General features: G+C 39.9%; 1 protein-coding gene across 2 annotated transcripts in view; it reads right to left on the reverse strand.

Annotated features, from left to right (window-relative positions):
- Nucleotides 1-18,987, reverse strand: part of LOC124723064 (histone-lysine N-methyltransferase SMYD3) — a 104,663-nt gene that overhangs the window by 47,879 nt on the left and 37,797 nt on the right. For both annotated transcript variants that reach the window (XM_047248241.1, XM_047248242.1), the window contains exon 4: nucleotides 1,705-1,832. In XM_047248241.1, the coding sequence (XP_047104197.1) occupies nucleotides 1,705-1,832 (128 nt within the window). The remainder of the gene's footprint in view (nucleotides 1-1,704; nucleotides 1,833-18,987) is intronic.

Below are 18,987 nucleotides of genomic sequence, written 5' to 3' on the forward strand. Positions count from 1 at the left end.
ACAAAACTAGCGCTAATAGCATAGGCGCATAGGAAACACACACGATACAGATCTATAAGTCCATGGTATTGGTGATAAGTTGAGGAAACTGTCACGAAACACATGTGCTACAAAACGCCACTGTTTCCTGCACATGTACCCCGACATCAATATGGGATATGATCACCACGCACGTGTACACATGCCGCACAATGGGTTGGCATACTCTGATACTCTGGATCAGGTGGTCGACTAGCTGCTGGGGTATAGACACCCATTCTTGCGCCAGTGCCTGTCGGAGCTCCTGAAGTGTCGTAGGTGTTTGAAGACATGCAGCGATATGGCGACCAAGAGCATCCCAGACGTGCTCAATAGGGTTTAGGTCTGGAGAACAGGCAGGCCACTCCATTCGCCTGATATCTTCCGTTTCAAGGTACTCCTCCATGATGGCAGCTCAGTGGGGCCGTGCATCATCATCCATCAGGACGAAGGTGGGACCCATTGCACCCCTGAAAATTCGGACATACTGGTGCAAAATGACGTCCCGATACACCTGACCTGTTACAGTTCCTCTGTCAAAGACATGCAGGGGTGTACGTGCACCAATTATAATCCTACTCCACACCATCAAACCACGACCTCCATACAGGCCCCTTTCAAGGACATTAAGGGGTTGGTATCTGGTTCCTGGTTCACGCCAGATGAAAACCTGACAAGAATCACTGTTCAGACTATATCTGGACTCATCTGTGAACATAAGCTGGGACCACTGTTCCAATGACCATGTTCTTGACACCAGGCTTTACGGGCTCTCCTGTGACCAGCGGTCAGTGGAATGCACCTTGCAGGTCCCCAGGCAAATAAACCATGTCTGTTCATTCGTCTGTAGAATCTGCAGTACTCCGTGGCCATCTGCGGGCACTGATGGTGAGATATTGGTCTTCTTGTGGTATTGTACACCGTGGACGTCCTGTACTGTAGTGCCTGGACACATTTCCTGTCTGCTGGAATTGTTGCCATAATCTTGAGATCACACTTTGTGGCACACAGAGGGCCTGTGCTATGACCTGCTGTGTTTGACCAGCCTACAGTCGCCCTAGTATTCTACCACTCATAACGTCATCAATATGTGTTCTTTGAGCCATTTTCAACACACAGCCACCATTAGCACATCTGAAAACGTCTGCACATTTACTTGCTGCACCGTACTCTGACATGCACCAACACACCTCTGCATATGTGGACTGCTGCCAGCGCCACTGTGTCATGACCGCAGGTCAGATGCACCGCATGGTCATACCCCTAGGTGATTTAAACCAGCAAACCGCCCACTACAGCATTGTTTCACCATGTATCAGCATTATTCTTAATTTATGAGCATGAGTGTAGTTTAGTTTACAAATCTGTACCATACCTATAATTAAGGCTTGCAAAAAACTGCATATAGTTTGAATATTAGCAACAAATTCTTAATTTTAAAGAAAGCTAAAATGGCCATGAAAGCGGTACATTAATTCAACTCTATTATATTCAAGCAGTGGAGATGCAATAACAACATCAATTAACAATATCACTGAATAATTTTAAGGCTATTACCTTTCATTAAACCCATACCACTCTATAAAGTTCTTTATTCTATACAGCCTTTTAAACAGCTAACGAGAAAGAAAAATTCTAACTAGAACTAATCGACCTGACCTAATGTGTAACACAGCTTCATCTCACCCTTCCATATATTCCCATGAGTTCGGCATGATTTGGCAAGTTGGCTGCTCCTATATAGTCAAGAAGAACACCACAGATAGATGCAAAATGCTGCATTCTCTGGTCATCCTTCTTTATGTCAGGATAATCTAAAATCAGAGAAAAGGAAAGAATGAAAAGACTGCCTTTACATACCAATATAGCTGCAGTTCCTTGGAAATACTTTGTAAGAGTATTTTCAGTTAACTTCAGCGTCACAGAAATAGCTCTGCCCCTTACAGCTATGGTCTATGAAACTGAATTCGTATAGTATTTGTGATATTCATATTTTTTATCACCACATAGACACATGCTATAATTACTTCAAATATCATTTTTTTAATAAATTTCTGCGGCTATTTCCACCAACAATTAAGTTTCAGAGTTAGGCGAAACATCTTGTCAGGATACCTCTTTACATATCGCACCAAATCTTTTTAAGTTTCTCAGCAATACTTTATGGTTGACAAATGCCAATGAGTATATTACATCTTACTACCAATTTAGGAGCTATTAATTTCTTGAACTAAAGTGTCTTCATAGCACAGAAACTGCTAATTCTTGGTATCTTTAAACTGCAAAGTGACACCAGAAGCTACAAGCAATAATTTCATGATTATGTTGGGTTTATTAAGTCATTTTCTATGTCCCTCTCATTTATTTCTGAAATTCATATAAGTTCTCACACCTCTCAGATGACCAGATGTGTAAGGACCTGAAATAGTACACCTAGCTCACAAAGACAAGGAAAACTTCCATCAGAACCCTTAACTACTTAATGTTCATCACTATACAATTTTTAACCCTGCCTCAGTCCCAAAATAAATTAAAATTTTAAGAATGGAAAATCCAGGATGGAATGTAACAATATTATGAGAAGGAAAGTTGCTACTCACTATATAGCGGAGATGCTGAGTCGCAGATAGGCACAACAAAAAGATTTTCATACTTAAAGCTTTTGGCTAATGGCCTTTGTCAACAATACACACACATATGTACACACACACTCATGCAAACACAACTCACACACATGACTGGAGTCTCAGGCAACTGAAACCACACTGCAAGCAGCAGCACCAGTGCATGATGGGAGTGGCGACTGGGTGGGGGAAAGGAGGAGGCTGGGGTGGGGAGAGGAAGGGATAGTATGGTGGGGATGGCAGACAGTGAAGTGCTGGAGGTTGGACGGCAGGCAGGGAAGAGGTTGGGGGGGGGGGGGGGAGGGGGTTTGGGGAAGTAGCAGAAAAGGAAATAAATAGAGAGAAATAAATAAAATAAAGAGAAAGACTGGGTGTGGTGGTGGACTGACAGCTGTGTAACACTGGAATGGGAGCAGGGAAGGGGCTGGATGGGTGAGGACAGCAACTAACAAAGGTTGAGGCCAGGAGGGTTACAGGAATGTAGGATGTATTGGAGGGAAAGTTCCCACCTGTCCAATTCAGAAAAGCTGGTGTTGGTGGGAAGGATGTCATGTTTGGCAGCATGTTCAGCAACATGGTGGTCCACTTGCTTCTTGGCCACAGTTTGTCGGTGGCCACTCATGCGGACAGACAGCTTGTTGGCTGTCATGCCTACATAGAATGCAGCACAATGGTTGCAGCTTAGCTTGTAGACCACATGACTGATTATTTTTCCGAGAAATTTGAAGAACATCTAAACTGCCAGACAACCGTGTTGAAGTGTTTTCTGTCTGTTAGTCTCAGCCTCCTTCCAAAAAAGTGCCTTTTTATTGCCCAAGAAATAAAAATGATGGATCACTAGTGAATGGCAATAAAGCCATCCAGAAATAGGGAAAATTAGAGCAGTGACAGATTTTCCGATCCCTCGGCACATTTGTGATACATACATTTTCTTTTTCTCAGAATGTGCTCATACTACCAGCAGTTCATAAATAATTTCTGTACAAAGGCACATCCCTTGCAAGAACTATTACAGGGAGGTGCCAAATTTTCCTGGAACAAGGCACAAGAGAGATATTGCCTTGTCCTTAAGGAGGTGCTAACATGATCTCCAATTCTAGCATTGTATGCTGAGAATGCAAAGATAGAACTTCACACTGACACTATTGGTTTTGGAATAGGGACAGTTGTAGAGCAGGTTCAGAAAGGTGTCGAAAACGTGATAGCTTATGCTTCCAGAGTAAGTCCGAGATGAATTAGTCTATAACCGAGAAAGAGTGCCTTCTCCATTTACATTTACACTTACGTCTACCACTCTGCAATTCATGATAAAGTGCCCAGCAGGGGATTCATTGAACTACCTTCAAGCTACTTCTCTACCATTACACTCCAGAACAGTGCATGGAAAAGTGAACAATTAAATCTTTCTGTGCGAGCTCTGATTTCTCTTATTTTATAATAATGATTATTTCTCTCTATGTAGGTGGACACCAACAAAATATTTTTGCATTAAGAGAAAGCTGAAGATTGCAATTGCATGAAAGAATCCTGACACTGTGAAAAAGGCCTATGTTTTAATGACTGTCACCCTGACTTGCATATGTAACCATTATGTTCTCTCCCCTGCTTCACAATAACAAACAACCAGCTTTCCTTCTTTTAATTTTTTTGATGTCCTCCATCAGTTGTATCTAATGTGGGTACTACACCACACAGCAATACTCTAGAAGAGGCTGGACAAGTGTAGGTAGTCTCTTTAGAAGACCTATTGCATCTTCTAAATGTTTCACCAATAAAATGCAGTCTTTGGTTTGCCTTCCCCCACAACATTATCAATATGCAGTTGCAGTTGTTTGTTCCAGCCATATTTATTTGGCAAACTATTCACCGTTTTGATGGCCCAGCATTCTCTATGCTGGCTGACTAACCTAAAAGATCCATTAGGTAGACTGGGCGGACACCAAGGCTTCAGGAGTATGCTGTCTCAGTGGTATATAAAAGTAGATGCAAACCCAAGGACACTGACCGCCTTTCAAGGAATTCTCTGATGAAACACAGCAGTGCAGATAGAATGTCAGTCATCATTGCATTAAATGACACTGCCGCTGATCAGCAGTAAGATCCAGCACTGCTGTAAACCATAGAAGCCTTGAAGGAGGAGCAACCAACAAAAGGAGATTTCCAGTTAATAAATGAAGCTTTCTATGAGAGGAACCATGATCCAAGAGGACAGAAATGGTTGCTCATCATTCCAGCTCAACTATAGCCAGCTATCCTGAAGTATTTCCATGACATTACAGCAACTGGATTTGTGAACACACTAGACAGTATTGGAGGCACATATCACTGGCCATGGTTCTAGAGTTCCATTAGACATTATGTGAGTCACTGTAAGGAATGTCAAAGACAGAAGCATGTGCCTCAATTACCTCCAGGGAATCTGGTACCAATCCCACCTGCAGCAGTGTCATTCCACTGAATTGGAATCAACCTCTTGGGGAGGTTCCTGAAGTTGACAAACACAAACTGATGGATAACAGTCTGCACTGACTACCACATCTGCTATGCTGTCACCAAAGATGTGCACATTTCCATCGGTCCATAAATTGTGAAGTTCCTTACAGAATATTTCATTTTGAAGCATGGAGCACTCCATGTGATAACTGAGTGTTGAAAAGTTCTTGAGTCGAGAATAGTGTCAGAGGTAAATTCACATTGTGACATCACCCATAGGATGACAACTGCCTACAATCCAAAGATGAAAGGCCTCACAGGACATTTAATAACACATTGACAGATATGCTCTTGATGTATACAGATGTCGAACTGAGAGACTGGGATACAATACTGCCCATTATGATATTCACATATAACACAGAGAAGCAAGATACTGAAGGCTTCACTTAATTCTTTCTGCTGCATGGTTGCGAGGCCGAAACAACAGTGGACACACTACTCCCAATTCAGTCTGGTGATACTCGGGATAATTATGTGAAACACCTCATCTGAACCGAAGAAGCAAGACAGCTAGCTCACCTATGGACCTAAGAGACTCTAATGGCAAGCACCGGCCCAAATGACACAGCCTGGGGAGCTCGGTATGGATTTTTATGTCTTGCGGAAAGTGGGAATACTGGGAAAGTTACTATAGCACTACTCTGGACTGTAGCGTATCCTTTAGCGCTTGCTGGGCATGGCATATGAAGTCAAGAAAACAAAACATATGGAGCCCTACCTACAGTCCATAGGTACAGATTCAATGGTGGGAGGTTCTTTGATGAGAGAGGCTTTTTCCAATGCTCATCATAGTGAAGAGAATGTCATGACATGGCCAGAACACAAGGACCCACCAGCACTGCCATACAGAGGACCACTGACAAGATCTAGATCAATGGTGCTGCAGATGAGTCCAACAAGAATTTCTGAACCAGTGGGTCACTGGTTCTGCAGGGTAGAGAGTAATGCCACAAGCTGTGGTGCATGCAGCATGGCGTAGTGACTAGTGTCATTGGATGGGGCACAATGGGTCACGAGGTCAAATATGACCGCCAGCAATTATTTGTTATTTAGTATTTATAAGTTCCCAAAGTTTCTTGAAAAGTCTTATGTTTGTAATGTGTGTATATTCAGGAATATTCAATGTTTGTATAAATATCAGCATTCTGGAACATTCTATAAATGGCTGCACTCTCCATCCAGGGAATCAGTTCTATATTGCTGCACTTCGATGTCAGTAATAAATATTCTTTAAATAACAAGTGTTGAACTTCATTGACAATCCTACCTTTGAAATGGGATTTGATTGTGTGTTTGATGTGACAATAAAATTGTAAGTGCAGAAAAACATGTTTTCTTTTCACAAAAACGCTACTGATATTCATGGAGCCACAGCTCCTGCTCCATTCACTGCCACTGCCTACAATCATGGTATGAGGGTCTGAGAATGGTCAAATACTGAGAAAAATTGGTTACCATCAAAATAAAAGTTTTTGTACTCGCAACTATTTGTAATCCATCTTTAAAATACTTTTAGCCAGACCGTTGTTTCTCCATGAGAAATGTTCTCAAAAATTACTGGTTTCAAAATGTACTTTTTTCATTTTAATTTCTCATCAATATGGACACCTAAAACTTCTGAAGTTTCCACCTTATTTATTATTCCCTCACCTTGTTTTATGCTTACCATTGGTGTAGAATCTCTAGATGTACAGAACAGGATACAATGGGTCTTTTTGAAACTAAGAGTGAGGACATTCACAGAAAACCAGTCCCAGTGGCTGAGACACCCAGCATGCCTGGGAAGCTGCATGTTAAGAAGGCTAATTTATTAACCTCTCTAGCCTTCCTACTACACTCGTGTGAAGAAAAGGTGATTCTACATTCTGCTGTTGTGAGCCACCATATCAACTTTGCTGTGGCCAGGAGAGTATTTCGTTGTGACAGCTTCATCTTGCTGCAAGAGAGGATACATCATGCCAGAAAGTAGTTGGATATAAATGATTAATGGAAAATCTCATATAAAGATGTGAAACAAATACTAACAAAGAGATAGAGGTGCTGGCCAGTACTTACCTCAGCTCAGTACAGCCGATAGATACACATAAAACAGAACCAAAAATTTACGGTCCTAGCTTTCGGAACAAATGTTCCTTCATCGGGGAGGAGAGAGGGAAAAGAAAGGGAAGAAGGGAAAGGAGATTCAGTTACTCACAACCCAGGTTATGAAGCAACAGGGAAAGGAAAAGAGGGAGGGTAGCAAGGATGGAGGCATGGTTGCCAGAGGGAAGCCAAAGATATTCTAATATCTTTGGCTTCCCTCTGGCAACCATGCCTCCATCCTTGCTACCCTCCCTATTTTCCTTTCCCTGTTGCTTCATAACCTGCGTTGTGAGTAACTGAACCTCCTTTCCCTTCTTCCCTTTCTTTTCCCTCTCTCCTCCCCGATGAAGGAACATTTGTTCCGAAAGCTAGGACCGTAAATTTTCGGTTCTGTTTTATGTGTATCTATCGGCTGTACTGTGCTGAGGTAAGTACTGGCCAGCCCCTCTATCTCTTTGTTAGTAGTTGGATATAAACAGTCATGGGCTAATGGCTGTCCACATGCATCTGACAGAGCCAGTCTCAGCTTTGCATTCGGACTGGATTGATGCAGCCACAGTAGCACAAGAGATGTCATCACAGAGGAAAACAACAAAAAGGTAGAAAGGAAAATTCAGCTGGCTTTCACAACAACAGCATGGGGTAGAATGTAAAACAGCAGGACACACATTTATTGACATGACAAAAAGAAACATTGACAGGGGGTGCAATGTTGGTTTCTAAGAAGGGACTTAAGTTGGCACCATTACCATAAAGTATCTGTCTTGCTGACACAGAGAGTGGTGAGGTAAAAGAAATTTGCAAGTCCCAGTGAAATTGCACAAGAAATTTATCTACAAATGAGCTGCATTCTTTCAAAATCCAAGCTGCTGACCTTGAACATGATGTGCTGAACGTAATGATCTTCACATGATCCACGATTTTCTCATTGTAGTCCTGACAGCTGACAAGGGCAATACAGCCATCATTATGGAACAACTATGCTGCATAGATTCGGTTGATGCTGGTGGGGCAGACATATAAAAAATTATTTAGCGACTCACCATCCAGAATAATGAGGAATATGTCTCAGTTTCTCAAGCAGTTTTCATTGGAAGACAATGTCATTAAAAATCTCCTCCTGCAGATACCTCGACCACCTGCATTGAATGGTCTTCCAAAAGTTCATAAGACGAACACACGCCCAAATCTAATCAAGAGCACCGTTGGATAGCTGGCTTACAAACTCAAAAAACATCTGACCAGCACCCTTACTCAGCACGTTGGTCATTGTGTGCACCATATCAAGAAAACAACTACCTTCATCAGTCAAATTAAATTCTTGCATCTTGAAGAATGAGATATGATGTTCAGCTCTGATGTTGTGTCATTACTCACATGTGTTCCCATAAAAAGTTCTATGCATCTGCTCTCCCAGTGTTTTGATGTCACTGTTGTGGATTTATTTAAGCAAAGTCTGCTGTCATTGTATTTTATGTTGCTGTAGAGAATATCTTAAAGCATAGTTGCTTTTATCATTACATTGATGACATTGTAACATAGCAAGTTATTACAAGATCATATTCATTGCAGTAAGGCACGCAGCTGTTTGGTACAGTGGCTGCAGGAAGGCTATGTTTTTTTGTCGCTTTGCTCACAGTGCAGCTGACGCTGCCTGCCATGACAACTGCATAGAGTAACATTCAGTCGATCTGAAGATTCAGACCCTCTATGAATCTAAATAATCCATATTAGTTATCATTTGATTTTGTTCAAATCTAGTACACAGCATTTTGTTATTAATGGAATGATGCTGTCAAAATTTGAGACTTTTATTTATTATAGTGCCGGAGATAAAGATAATTACCTAAAAGTCCTCAAACCAATGCGTGTTTTAACACTTTAGTCACTGTGCGTAACGTAATACAAAAATAGGTCAAAATTATTGTTCGATTATATTTTGTTAAGTGAGTGCGTGAGAATGACTAAGAGAGTGTATGTGGGACATATGTTAAAACTTAATATGTCATTTTTCATAAAACCTTGTACAAATAGACTATGGGAAAGTTATGGTACAACCATGATTCAGATGACATATGTCGGTGTGAGCTTGCTTTTGTAACAGCCAGAATGAAAGTTTATCAATTTGGAGAATAATTCATACTTCAATTATTTTGGTTAAACAATATACTAGAAATTTAAGTTTTAATGATGTTAATTAGTATCATATTATTGATTGGATAAGGCAAGTTTTGCCATGAGAATGATCTGGAAGGAACATTCTGATCAGTCGTTTAGACCAACAGCCAATCAGAATTAAGATATTCCCACACAAATATAGTGGAGTGGGCAGTGAGTAAAGTAGTTTGAGACAGCCGCTTGCTAACCAGTCTATGGATAACACCATGTTAAATAGCTCCATAAAAATGCTCTGAAAAATGAAGAAATAGTGTGTTAATTGTGGTTCGAATACCTCGTGACTGAATTGACTGGAGTTACAAACATTTTAATGAAAGTTTGGTGTTTCTAAATTAAATAATTAGATAGCTATGAGTGTGTGAACTTTCTGGTTGTAGTAACAATTCTGCGTGGCATATTTCGTGCTCTGTACGGACTACTTTGACGAGCACTTCTTACTAAGAAGACCACTGAAATGAGTGAATGTTTAACTTGTGAATAGTTGTGAGTCTGTGACTGTTTGAACATGAAAATTAGTCAGGTCAGACTTGCAAAAATTCTGGCTGCTTTTCAAGTGAAACTACGTTGTACAGACAGTGAACTTTGAACGATAGAGCATTACCATATTAAATACGGACTTGATAGCCATTTCATGTGTTTCCATATTAATAAAAAGCAGATTCAATCTAATTTTAAATGCCTTCTGCAAGCAGAATCCAACCTACAAATGCCCGATTTTTTAAATATGAACTTTCAGGAACTGACTTTCAACTCGAGTTAAGCGGCCTCTGTGTGGTAGGTATTAGGTAGTGGTTTCATCAACGCTGCTTTACACTGCCTAGCACATATCTGCTACTGCAGAGTGAAGAGACATCGGAAAGAAGCATATCAACATAGGTGGACTTTTGATAAGTGTTAGAGAGAACACAGATAACCGACCCCGCCCCACCGCAACAAGTTCACTGTCTGGTCTCATGCATGAAAAAAGCTGGGATAATTCTTGGGTGACATCAACAATGTTCATGATGACATCAAGTTCACAATGGATGTAGAGACAGCTGGTGCCTTGTTGTTCCTTGATCCCCTCAACTGCGTTACAGCATATGGGTGACTCGGCCAGTGTTTACCATAACTAGAACATCCCTGATGAAGACACAAAGAAGTTTGCATTTTTGCTGTTCTGTGGCTCAGTAACAGGAAAGATTAGCTGGCTCCTAAAGAGGCATAAAATCAATTACATCTTCAAGGCTCAAGTGAAACTTTGACAGCTCCTGAGGCCAGTGACAGACAATGTAGACCTCAAAATGCCAGGAGTATATAAAATACCCTGTGGGCGTAGACAGTTTTCTGTCTGACAGACTGCATACTTTTAAACAGTGCCGTATAGAACATGAGAGATCTTTTCACCTGCAGAATCCTGAGAAATAAGTGATAGCAGAACATGCAGACACTGTATTGTATTTTATGATATATCTGTTATTAGAGGGACTAATAGTTTCTGTGATAACATCATAAAAGAAGCAACAGAGATACAAATTTGTGACAACAGCCTCAATAAAGATGGTGGCTTGCAACTAAGCACAGCTTGGAATCTGTCCATTGAAAGGATGAAGCGAACACGGTTGGCGCTCAACAAAAGCATCACCACATATGGTGCTGGTGCGACCACCAGTGACATCACAGAAGGCAACGTGACTATATGACTGAGAAGCATCAGCCAAAAGCTCATTGATTTTACACCACCTGATGCACCTGGAAGCCAGATGGAATTTTGTCATTATCAACACTGTTCAATATAATTGCTACTATTACTGTCATTACAATTATTTATATGATTCTCTATTTAGGACACCATATAAAGGGTTCCTTTAGCCTCCTAAACTCAAAATAAAGTTTCCTTCTCCTCTATATATGTAACACAGTTAATTATGGTTTATATTATTAATGCTGCAATAATATGTTTTTACTGCACATTCATTCATTGCAATTTTGTTTATTTTTAAAAATTGTACTGTAAATGTAGGAACATGTGATTCTATCTGAACATTCTCGAGGCACAATAATGTTTACTGTGATGTAATAATGCATTTTATAATGCAGTATGCATAGGCTGTAATTTTAAAATTTATGGTGGGCATAATTGTTTCACATTAAGATAAGATGGGAAACCATATTCAGTGTATGCCTTTCATTTCACCCTCGTGGTGATTGAACAAGTTTACCTTATAACGTACCACGGAACGAGAGCCAGTTTGGCCTCTGATGTGCAAGATGATAACTTTAACTAGATACCATGTATCCATAAGGGATGTAATTCAATTAATGTGGAACCACAATTTCGAGTAATTGTGGGTCTGTGGCTGCTAGAACGTGAAAATTAGTCAGGTCGGATGAGTGTGCTGTTAAAGAAAAATCCATACTAAGGAGTATAATAAAAAGAATTTGGGACCAAGACAAGAATATATCACTAAGAAACGAGTATTAAACATGTCTGTTATCTGTGCCTGATCATTTATAGCCCTTCCATTTAATTAAATAGTGATGTTATTCTGCTCTGTGGCCTGTTATCCTGCCTCTCCTTTCACAACATTCCATATAGCCTTAAGTATGTTGTCATAATTACTGATTTCTGACAATGTGCAAGCTCCTTGTTTTTTAATATCTTTTGTTTGTAACTTTGAGTAGTTTTTGTAATGTACAACAACTGCAGGGCTTTATTTGTTCTTGCCAACATATACATTTCCCTTTTCCTTTCATATGATACTTTAACCTCTCTAGTGATCCCCAGTTATCATATCTTGTGAACTATCTTTACAAACATTTGTTCTGGAGTCATTAATTATTCCAACTGATTTTCACTGAGGAAAGTCTCCACTGTAATGCACTATGTTATTTATCCTAACTAACTCTGCATTAGTCAGAAACAGCATTTGTTACTGGGTGTACAGATATTTTCTTAGTTTGGGCTTCATCAAAGAAAACATAAACAATTCAGGTCCTACTATCTTTATGAACCAGTGCTTGAAAGTCGATAACTGAGATCAAATTGCAGAATCCAAATAACATTTTCAGGGAATTTTTCCTACCAGAATCCTTTACAAAATCTACACTGAAGTCGCCAGAGGCTATTGACTATTTGCTACTACCTGACAGATAGTGCAGTAAGGAATCTAAATTGCTCATAAACAGTTCAAAATTTCCCAGTGGTGATTTATATACAGTTACAATTAAAAGTGAAATATTTTTGAGTATTAATTCACAGCCACATACTTGTATGTGTTGATCACTACAAAACGTACTTGCCTTAATGCTTTTGAACTTGTGTTCTGTCTTGATACACAGCATGTCCATAATTAAAGTTCCAGTTTAAAAATGGTGTAGAAAGAAAACCACTGCTCAGAATGGTGCCAAATTAGAACCACATATTATTGATGAGGGGGGAACATCACAGAACAAATCATTTAACAAAAATTTTACCAATCGATATATTACTGTTTTGACGTAAATGCGGTCAGCTACAAATCACAGATGACGTGCAATACAACTGGTACGGTTTGCATTGCACCATCTGTGCTGTTCAATGTGGTTGACTGCATGAGTTCAGCAGCCAACAATTGTGACATTCTTAGTTAGGTAAGCCCATCCAGCATGAGAACATCATTCCACAATGGATGGGAAAAATTTGCTTTTAATTGTCCTGAGGTCCAAAATCGCATGAAAAGCAAAATGACACAGTTTTTAATTGTCCTGGGGCCAAAAACTGCATAAAAACCAAATTGACATCAGTTTGTAATTGCCCTGAGGCCAAAAAACCACATACAAAGCAAAATGGCATTTGTTTCTAATTGTTGAGAGACTGGCACAAGACAAGTTCAATATGCTGTCCACCGTTTCCTGCCACAAATTGAAATCAAGAAACAGCATGTTCCACAACAGATCAGAATGCTTGGGGGGTCATGTTCAGAGTGTGTTGTGCAATGCATGCCTTCAATTCAGCTAATTTTATGCTACCCAAACACCAGTTGAAATTATATGCACAGACTCCATAGTATATGCGGATGACAATATGCACACATCAAAAAATGTTTTGCATCACCCCGGTTCCCAGAACTCCTGAAGATAGACATTGACTGTGGATGTCATATCACAGACCCAGTCCCTTTGATTGTTCAGAGATGTCACTAAAACCGCCCAAAAATGTAAACAACCATACATGAGCAGTGCCTATTAGGAGGAGGGGGTCAGACAGCCGATCAGTTCCAGTCACTCCACCAGGAAGAAGGTACACGGCTCATGTTGTCTGTAGTTCACCCACGCTTAGATGGTCAATACCACAGTTTAATCATGCCCACATTGTTACTTTGTGCCAGGAAGGGCTCCCAACAAGAGAAGTGTCCAGGCGTCTCGGAGTGAACCAAAGCGATGTTCTTTGGACATGGAGCAGATACAGAGAGAGAGAGGAACTGTCTATGACATGCCTTGCTCAGGCCTCCCAAGGGAGCGCTACCTATGGATTATGGCTCAGAGGAACCCAGACAGCAATTCCACCATGTTGAATAATGTTTTCTGTGCAGCCACAGGACGTCGTGTTACAACTCAAACTGTGCGCAATAGGCTGACGTCCATGGCTAGGTCCATCCTTGCAACCATGACACCAAGCAGTGCAATACAGATGGGCCCAACAACATGCCGATTGGACCACTCAGGATTGGCATCACATTCTCTTCACCAATGAGTGTAAATAAGCCTTCAACCAGACAATCGTCGGAGACGTGTTTGGACGCAACCTGGTCTGGCTGAATGTCTTAGACACACTGACCAGTAAGTGCAGCAAGGTGGAGGTTCCCTGCTGCTTTAGAGTGGCTTTATGTGGGGCCGATGTGCACCACTGGTGGCCACAGAAGGTGCTGTAACGGTGTACGATACATGAACGCCATCCTCTGACCAATAGCGCAACCATATCAGCAGCATATTGGCAAGGCATTCATCTTCATGGACGACAATTCGTGGCCCCATCGTGCACATCTTGTGAATGACTTCCTTCAGGACAAGAGTGGCCAGCATGTTCTCCAGACATAAACCATATCGAACATGCCTGGGATAGATTGAAAAGGGCTATTTATGGACGACGTGACACACCAATCACTCTGAGCGATCTACGCCAAATCGTCGTTGAGGAGTGGGACAATCTGGACCAACATTACCTTGATGAACTTGTGGATAGTATGCCATAATGAATACAAGCATACAACAATCTGGACCACCACCTTCGAAGGTCTCGCTGTGTGGTGATACAACATGCATTGTGTGGTTTCCGTGAGTAATAAAATGGGTGGAAATGATGTTTATGTTGACCTCCATTCCAATTTTCTGTATAGGTTCCAGAACTCTCAGAACTGAGGTGATGCAAAACCTTTTTTTATGTGTGTATAACATGTTAATGGGCAAAAACATATTTAATATGAAGCCAGAAATTTTAAAAATGATGTTACAGCAGATTCTGTGTGAGAAATGCTACTATTCAATACAAGAATTCATAGAGGATGAAATGATGATCTGAGCAAACGAAAGTGTAAGATTTTATTGTATGAATGTATAATAAATCAAATGACTTAGATTATGTATGTTACAAGACAAATAAACCACAATTCACAAAAAAAACCATATCATCTCTCAGATGACTCCACAGCCAGAAGTCACATGGATTAAGATCAGGTGATTCAGAAAGCCAGGCTGTACGGAAATGATGGCTGATAATTCTGACATTTCCAAAATGCATCTGCAGCAGCCACTTCAGTGGCCGTACAATGCGAGAAGGAGTGCCATCTTGCATAAAAACAATTCTACCCATGCAGCCATGCTGTTGAAGGGTTGCAATAACATTGGTGCGCAAAACTCTCTCAAAGTGTTTGCCTGTGACAGTACAGATAACAGGACCTGCAAGACTCATCTGCTCAAAAAAATTTGGCATTATGATAAATGATGCCGTCAACTCACACCACACAGTCGCCTTTGCAGAATGAAGTGGTACCAGTTGATGTATGAGTGGATTAACCGTTGCCCATGTTCTGCCATTCTATGTATTGACAAGTCCTTAGAGATGGAACTGGGCTTCATCTGTCCACAGAATGTTCCATTGCCATTCACTGTGCAATATCTTGCGAGGAAGAAACTTCAGAGTGAATGTTTGTCTTGCTGGTTATTCTGTATGAATAGCAGTGCAGGATGTATTATAGGATTTTATGCACTGTGTTTGCAGGCATGTCCAATGTTCGGGCAATTACCCATGCACTGCACATTTTCACACCACTGTTCGACCCCTCCTGTAATGCTGCAGCCACATCTTCGAGAGATGTCAGATCAACTGCTTTTCTCCCTCTGCCACATTGCACTTCAAAAGAACCTGTCTTTTTAAATTTTATAATATTTTCTGCAGACCCTTAGCAGACATTGTACTAATGCCTTTTCACATAACCTGGAATGTCTGGAACTACTGCAGGGCTACTGTCATTGTTCTTGTAGAAGAGCTTTACCAGCAGTGTGCAGTCCTCAATGGAGACAATCATGTTAGGAGTCTCAGACGCAACTGCGTGTCACACATCTGTTGGTCTGTATATTCTAATACTTACAGTGCTATTGATCAATTTTTCATTAAATTTTTATTTATTTTTTCATTCCATGACATTTCCCCCTGCATCAATAACATGCTGTTCAAATTTGACATCATTCTGAGTAGTAGTTCTCTTTCTACAGTGTTTTGAAACTCGAACTTTAATTATGGACACCTTGAATGTAACACCTCCCTCTTTTCGCATATTCAAGTTCTGCTGTCTGTACTATTGCATTCAGTTTGTGATGTAGAGGCATTTCTCATTGCTTGATTCTCCTTTTAGTTCAGTTCCTTTGACAATGGCAAAATGCCAAAATGCAAAAGGAAGAAACAGAACAAAAATATTTTGTGGTCAAGATGAGAGTTTGATTGTACATGCAGAACATGACTGCCACATTTTATAAACCTTTCATGCAATATATAATGTGAAAACAAGTTATAGTCAAATGACAAATGATCAAGCCTGTACAAAGGACTCTGAAATACTTTTAAACCTACCATGAAAGTAACACATTATTGTCACCATGAAGAATTAAATTTTGATGTACATATTTTAAACATCTCTATAATTTGAGATTGTATTGTCTCACATACTACTCCATCACAACTGTTTCCCAAGAGCAAAATCAAAACATGTTTCAATATTGCCATTGCAAAAGGGAAGAAATATTACAATTCTCTTCTCAAAAGTGTTGCAACACTGTACAATTTGCCCCGATTCAGGGTCCTGTCTCTATTAAATGACTTTACACATGCAAACATAATGATTTATTTGTCTTTTTTTACAACAGACTATTCTTCTTACACTTGTTTTCCTGTAGAGGAAACAATAAGTTCAGTGACTAGTTAAGATCAACTTAAGTGTCTTCATATTTTAAGACAATAACCCCCTCAAAAAACCAATCAGAATACAGTCTCCCTGAAGTACAAATCCACTATCAGTACTTTCTTCTCCAATTATGACATCCTTAAATGTCAACTCATCAATTGCAATAGAAAAACCATTAGGAAACAGCTTGATGGAAGGGGGCAAGATTAGAGTTTAATGTCCAACTGACAGCACAGTTTTTAGAAATGGCACACAAGCTCAGATTATGAAAGGATGAAGAAGAAAAATGACTGCGTCCTTTTCAAAGGAACCATACCACCATTTGTCTGGAGGGATTTGCAAAAGTAATGGAAAACATTAATCTGAATGGTCAGATGTTGATTTGAACCGTTGTCCTTCCAAATGCGAGTCCAATAGGATAACTGCTGTACAATGTCGCTCCGTGGAAACAGCTTCAGTTAGTATACACATGGAGTTGAGATGGGCATAACCACTCTTTTCAGGGATTGGATCCGAATCACTCAATCACTGGAATGAACTAGCTCTTTTTCATGACTCACCAATCACTTACTAAAATAAGTTAAACGAATGTGCCTTGTCTTATTAAGTCATTTTTACTTTACTTTAAACTGTTTTGAAAGGATGCTGAAAGAAGATTAATAAGTTTCCATTACATCCCTTGTAGATTTAAGATTTCCAACAAGTCCTACACATTATTTTCAGTAGAAATTAAAGATACCATAACAAAATTCTGAATATTTTTGTCAACTTAGAAAATTATAAAAATTAAACTCAATCCTGCAACTTTTACATAATTTTATTAAAATAAAATAAAATAAAAACTACAACATAGTTGAAATTAATTTTCTACCTCTTGAAATTATCTACTGTTGTTTACAATCAACATCAAAATAAAAGTTTCTAAGAAGTTGGAACGAATTGATGTTATGATTTATATATATGAAAAAATTTGACCAATTTTATTCAAAGTGAGTTGGTTTGTATTCTTGGTGCATGTTTGTCTTCTTTTGAAAAGATATGCTCACAGGGTACACATATTATTCTTTCTTACTTCTTTTCAGAAGAGCCTGGGGAAACATTATGTACAGTAGTTTTCTGGATTTCCACAAGTTTAAGGAATCACAGCTTCTTGGAAATATGCTGCAGATCAATATTTGTCTGGTTTGACAATTGCTACAGGTCCTGGATTATAGTTTCCTTGCGTCTGGCTGATGGTATCCTCAAACTCATCCCACATAGAAGAATTCACACCTGTTATGGTAGTAGCCAGTAGATGACTGGTCTTTAAAAAAATTCTTGTATTTCAGCAATCTTGCACTAGACAAATCAACTCTTTTTTTTTTTTTAGAAACAAAGCAGAGATGTTTGTTTGCCCTCACCAACAGTTTCCTGTATTGTCTTTTGTGGTGCATGTTGAACGAGATATAAAGAATGTGCAAAGCACGGAACATGTGGAAGGTTCAAAAGCATGGCAGCTGATTTCATGTTTGAAGCACTGTCTATTATTATAACAGTGATTTTTGTGCTGTCATATGCTATCAATACCATGCCAGTCACGCAACACACACCCTCTGTAGCACGTGTGACTAGTGGTGCCGTGGAGGCCGCATAAGGAGGCGCTGCCAGATAGTCTGCTTGTGGAGTTCTATTGGTGCATTTGAAGCATTACTAGTTTGCCTCTGTTGCTACTATATATGATGAACCTGCTCGTCTCATGGACCTGTTCGACTATATTTGGACTTGCTGAAAAAGTTAAGTAAACCACAGTGGCATACATATTACACGTGTTTCTCACTATTTTAGCTCTCTGTCTCTGCACCCACCTATTGTTTGACACCCACATCTGAGCTGGCCCACCAACTGGCGATGAGGCTGTTCCAATGGGTGCTCAACTACGTCTTTTCGTTCACCATAATACCACCTGACATTGACTTAAATTGCCTTCTTCTTCTTCTTCTTCTTCTTTGTTTGAAAAACACTGCCTCCTCACCGTGCCTGCCCTGATTTGCATTTGTGTCATTGTTTCACAACATGTGCCCTGCGCTTGGCTGTATTTTTTTGCATTTTTCAGAGGATAACATTTCTAGTTTTTTTTCAATGGTTGGGCATTCTTTTTCTTGTTTCTCATAATTTTTGTATGTATTGATCAT

Source organism: Schistocerca piceifrons, chromosome X (assembly GCF_021461385.2).
Source record: "Schistocerca piceifrons isolate TAMUIC-IGC-003096 chromosome X, iqSchPice1.1, whole genome shotgun sequence".
Classification (NCBI taxonomy): Eukaryota; Metazoa; Arthropoda; class Insecta; order Orthoptera; family Acrididae; genus Schistocerca; species Schistocerca piceifrons.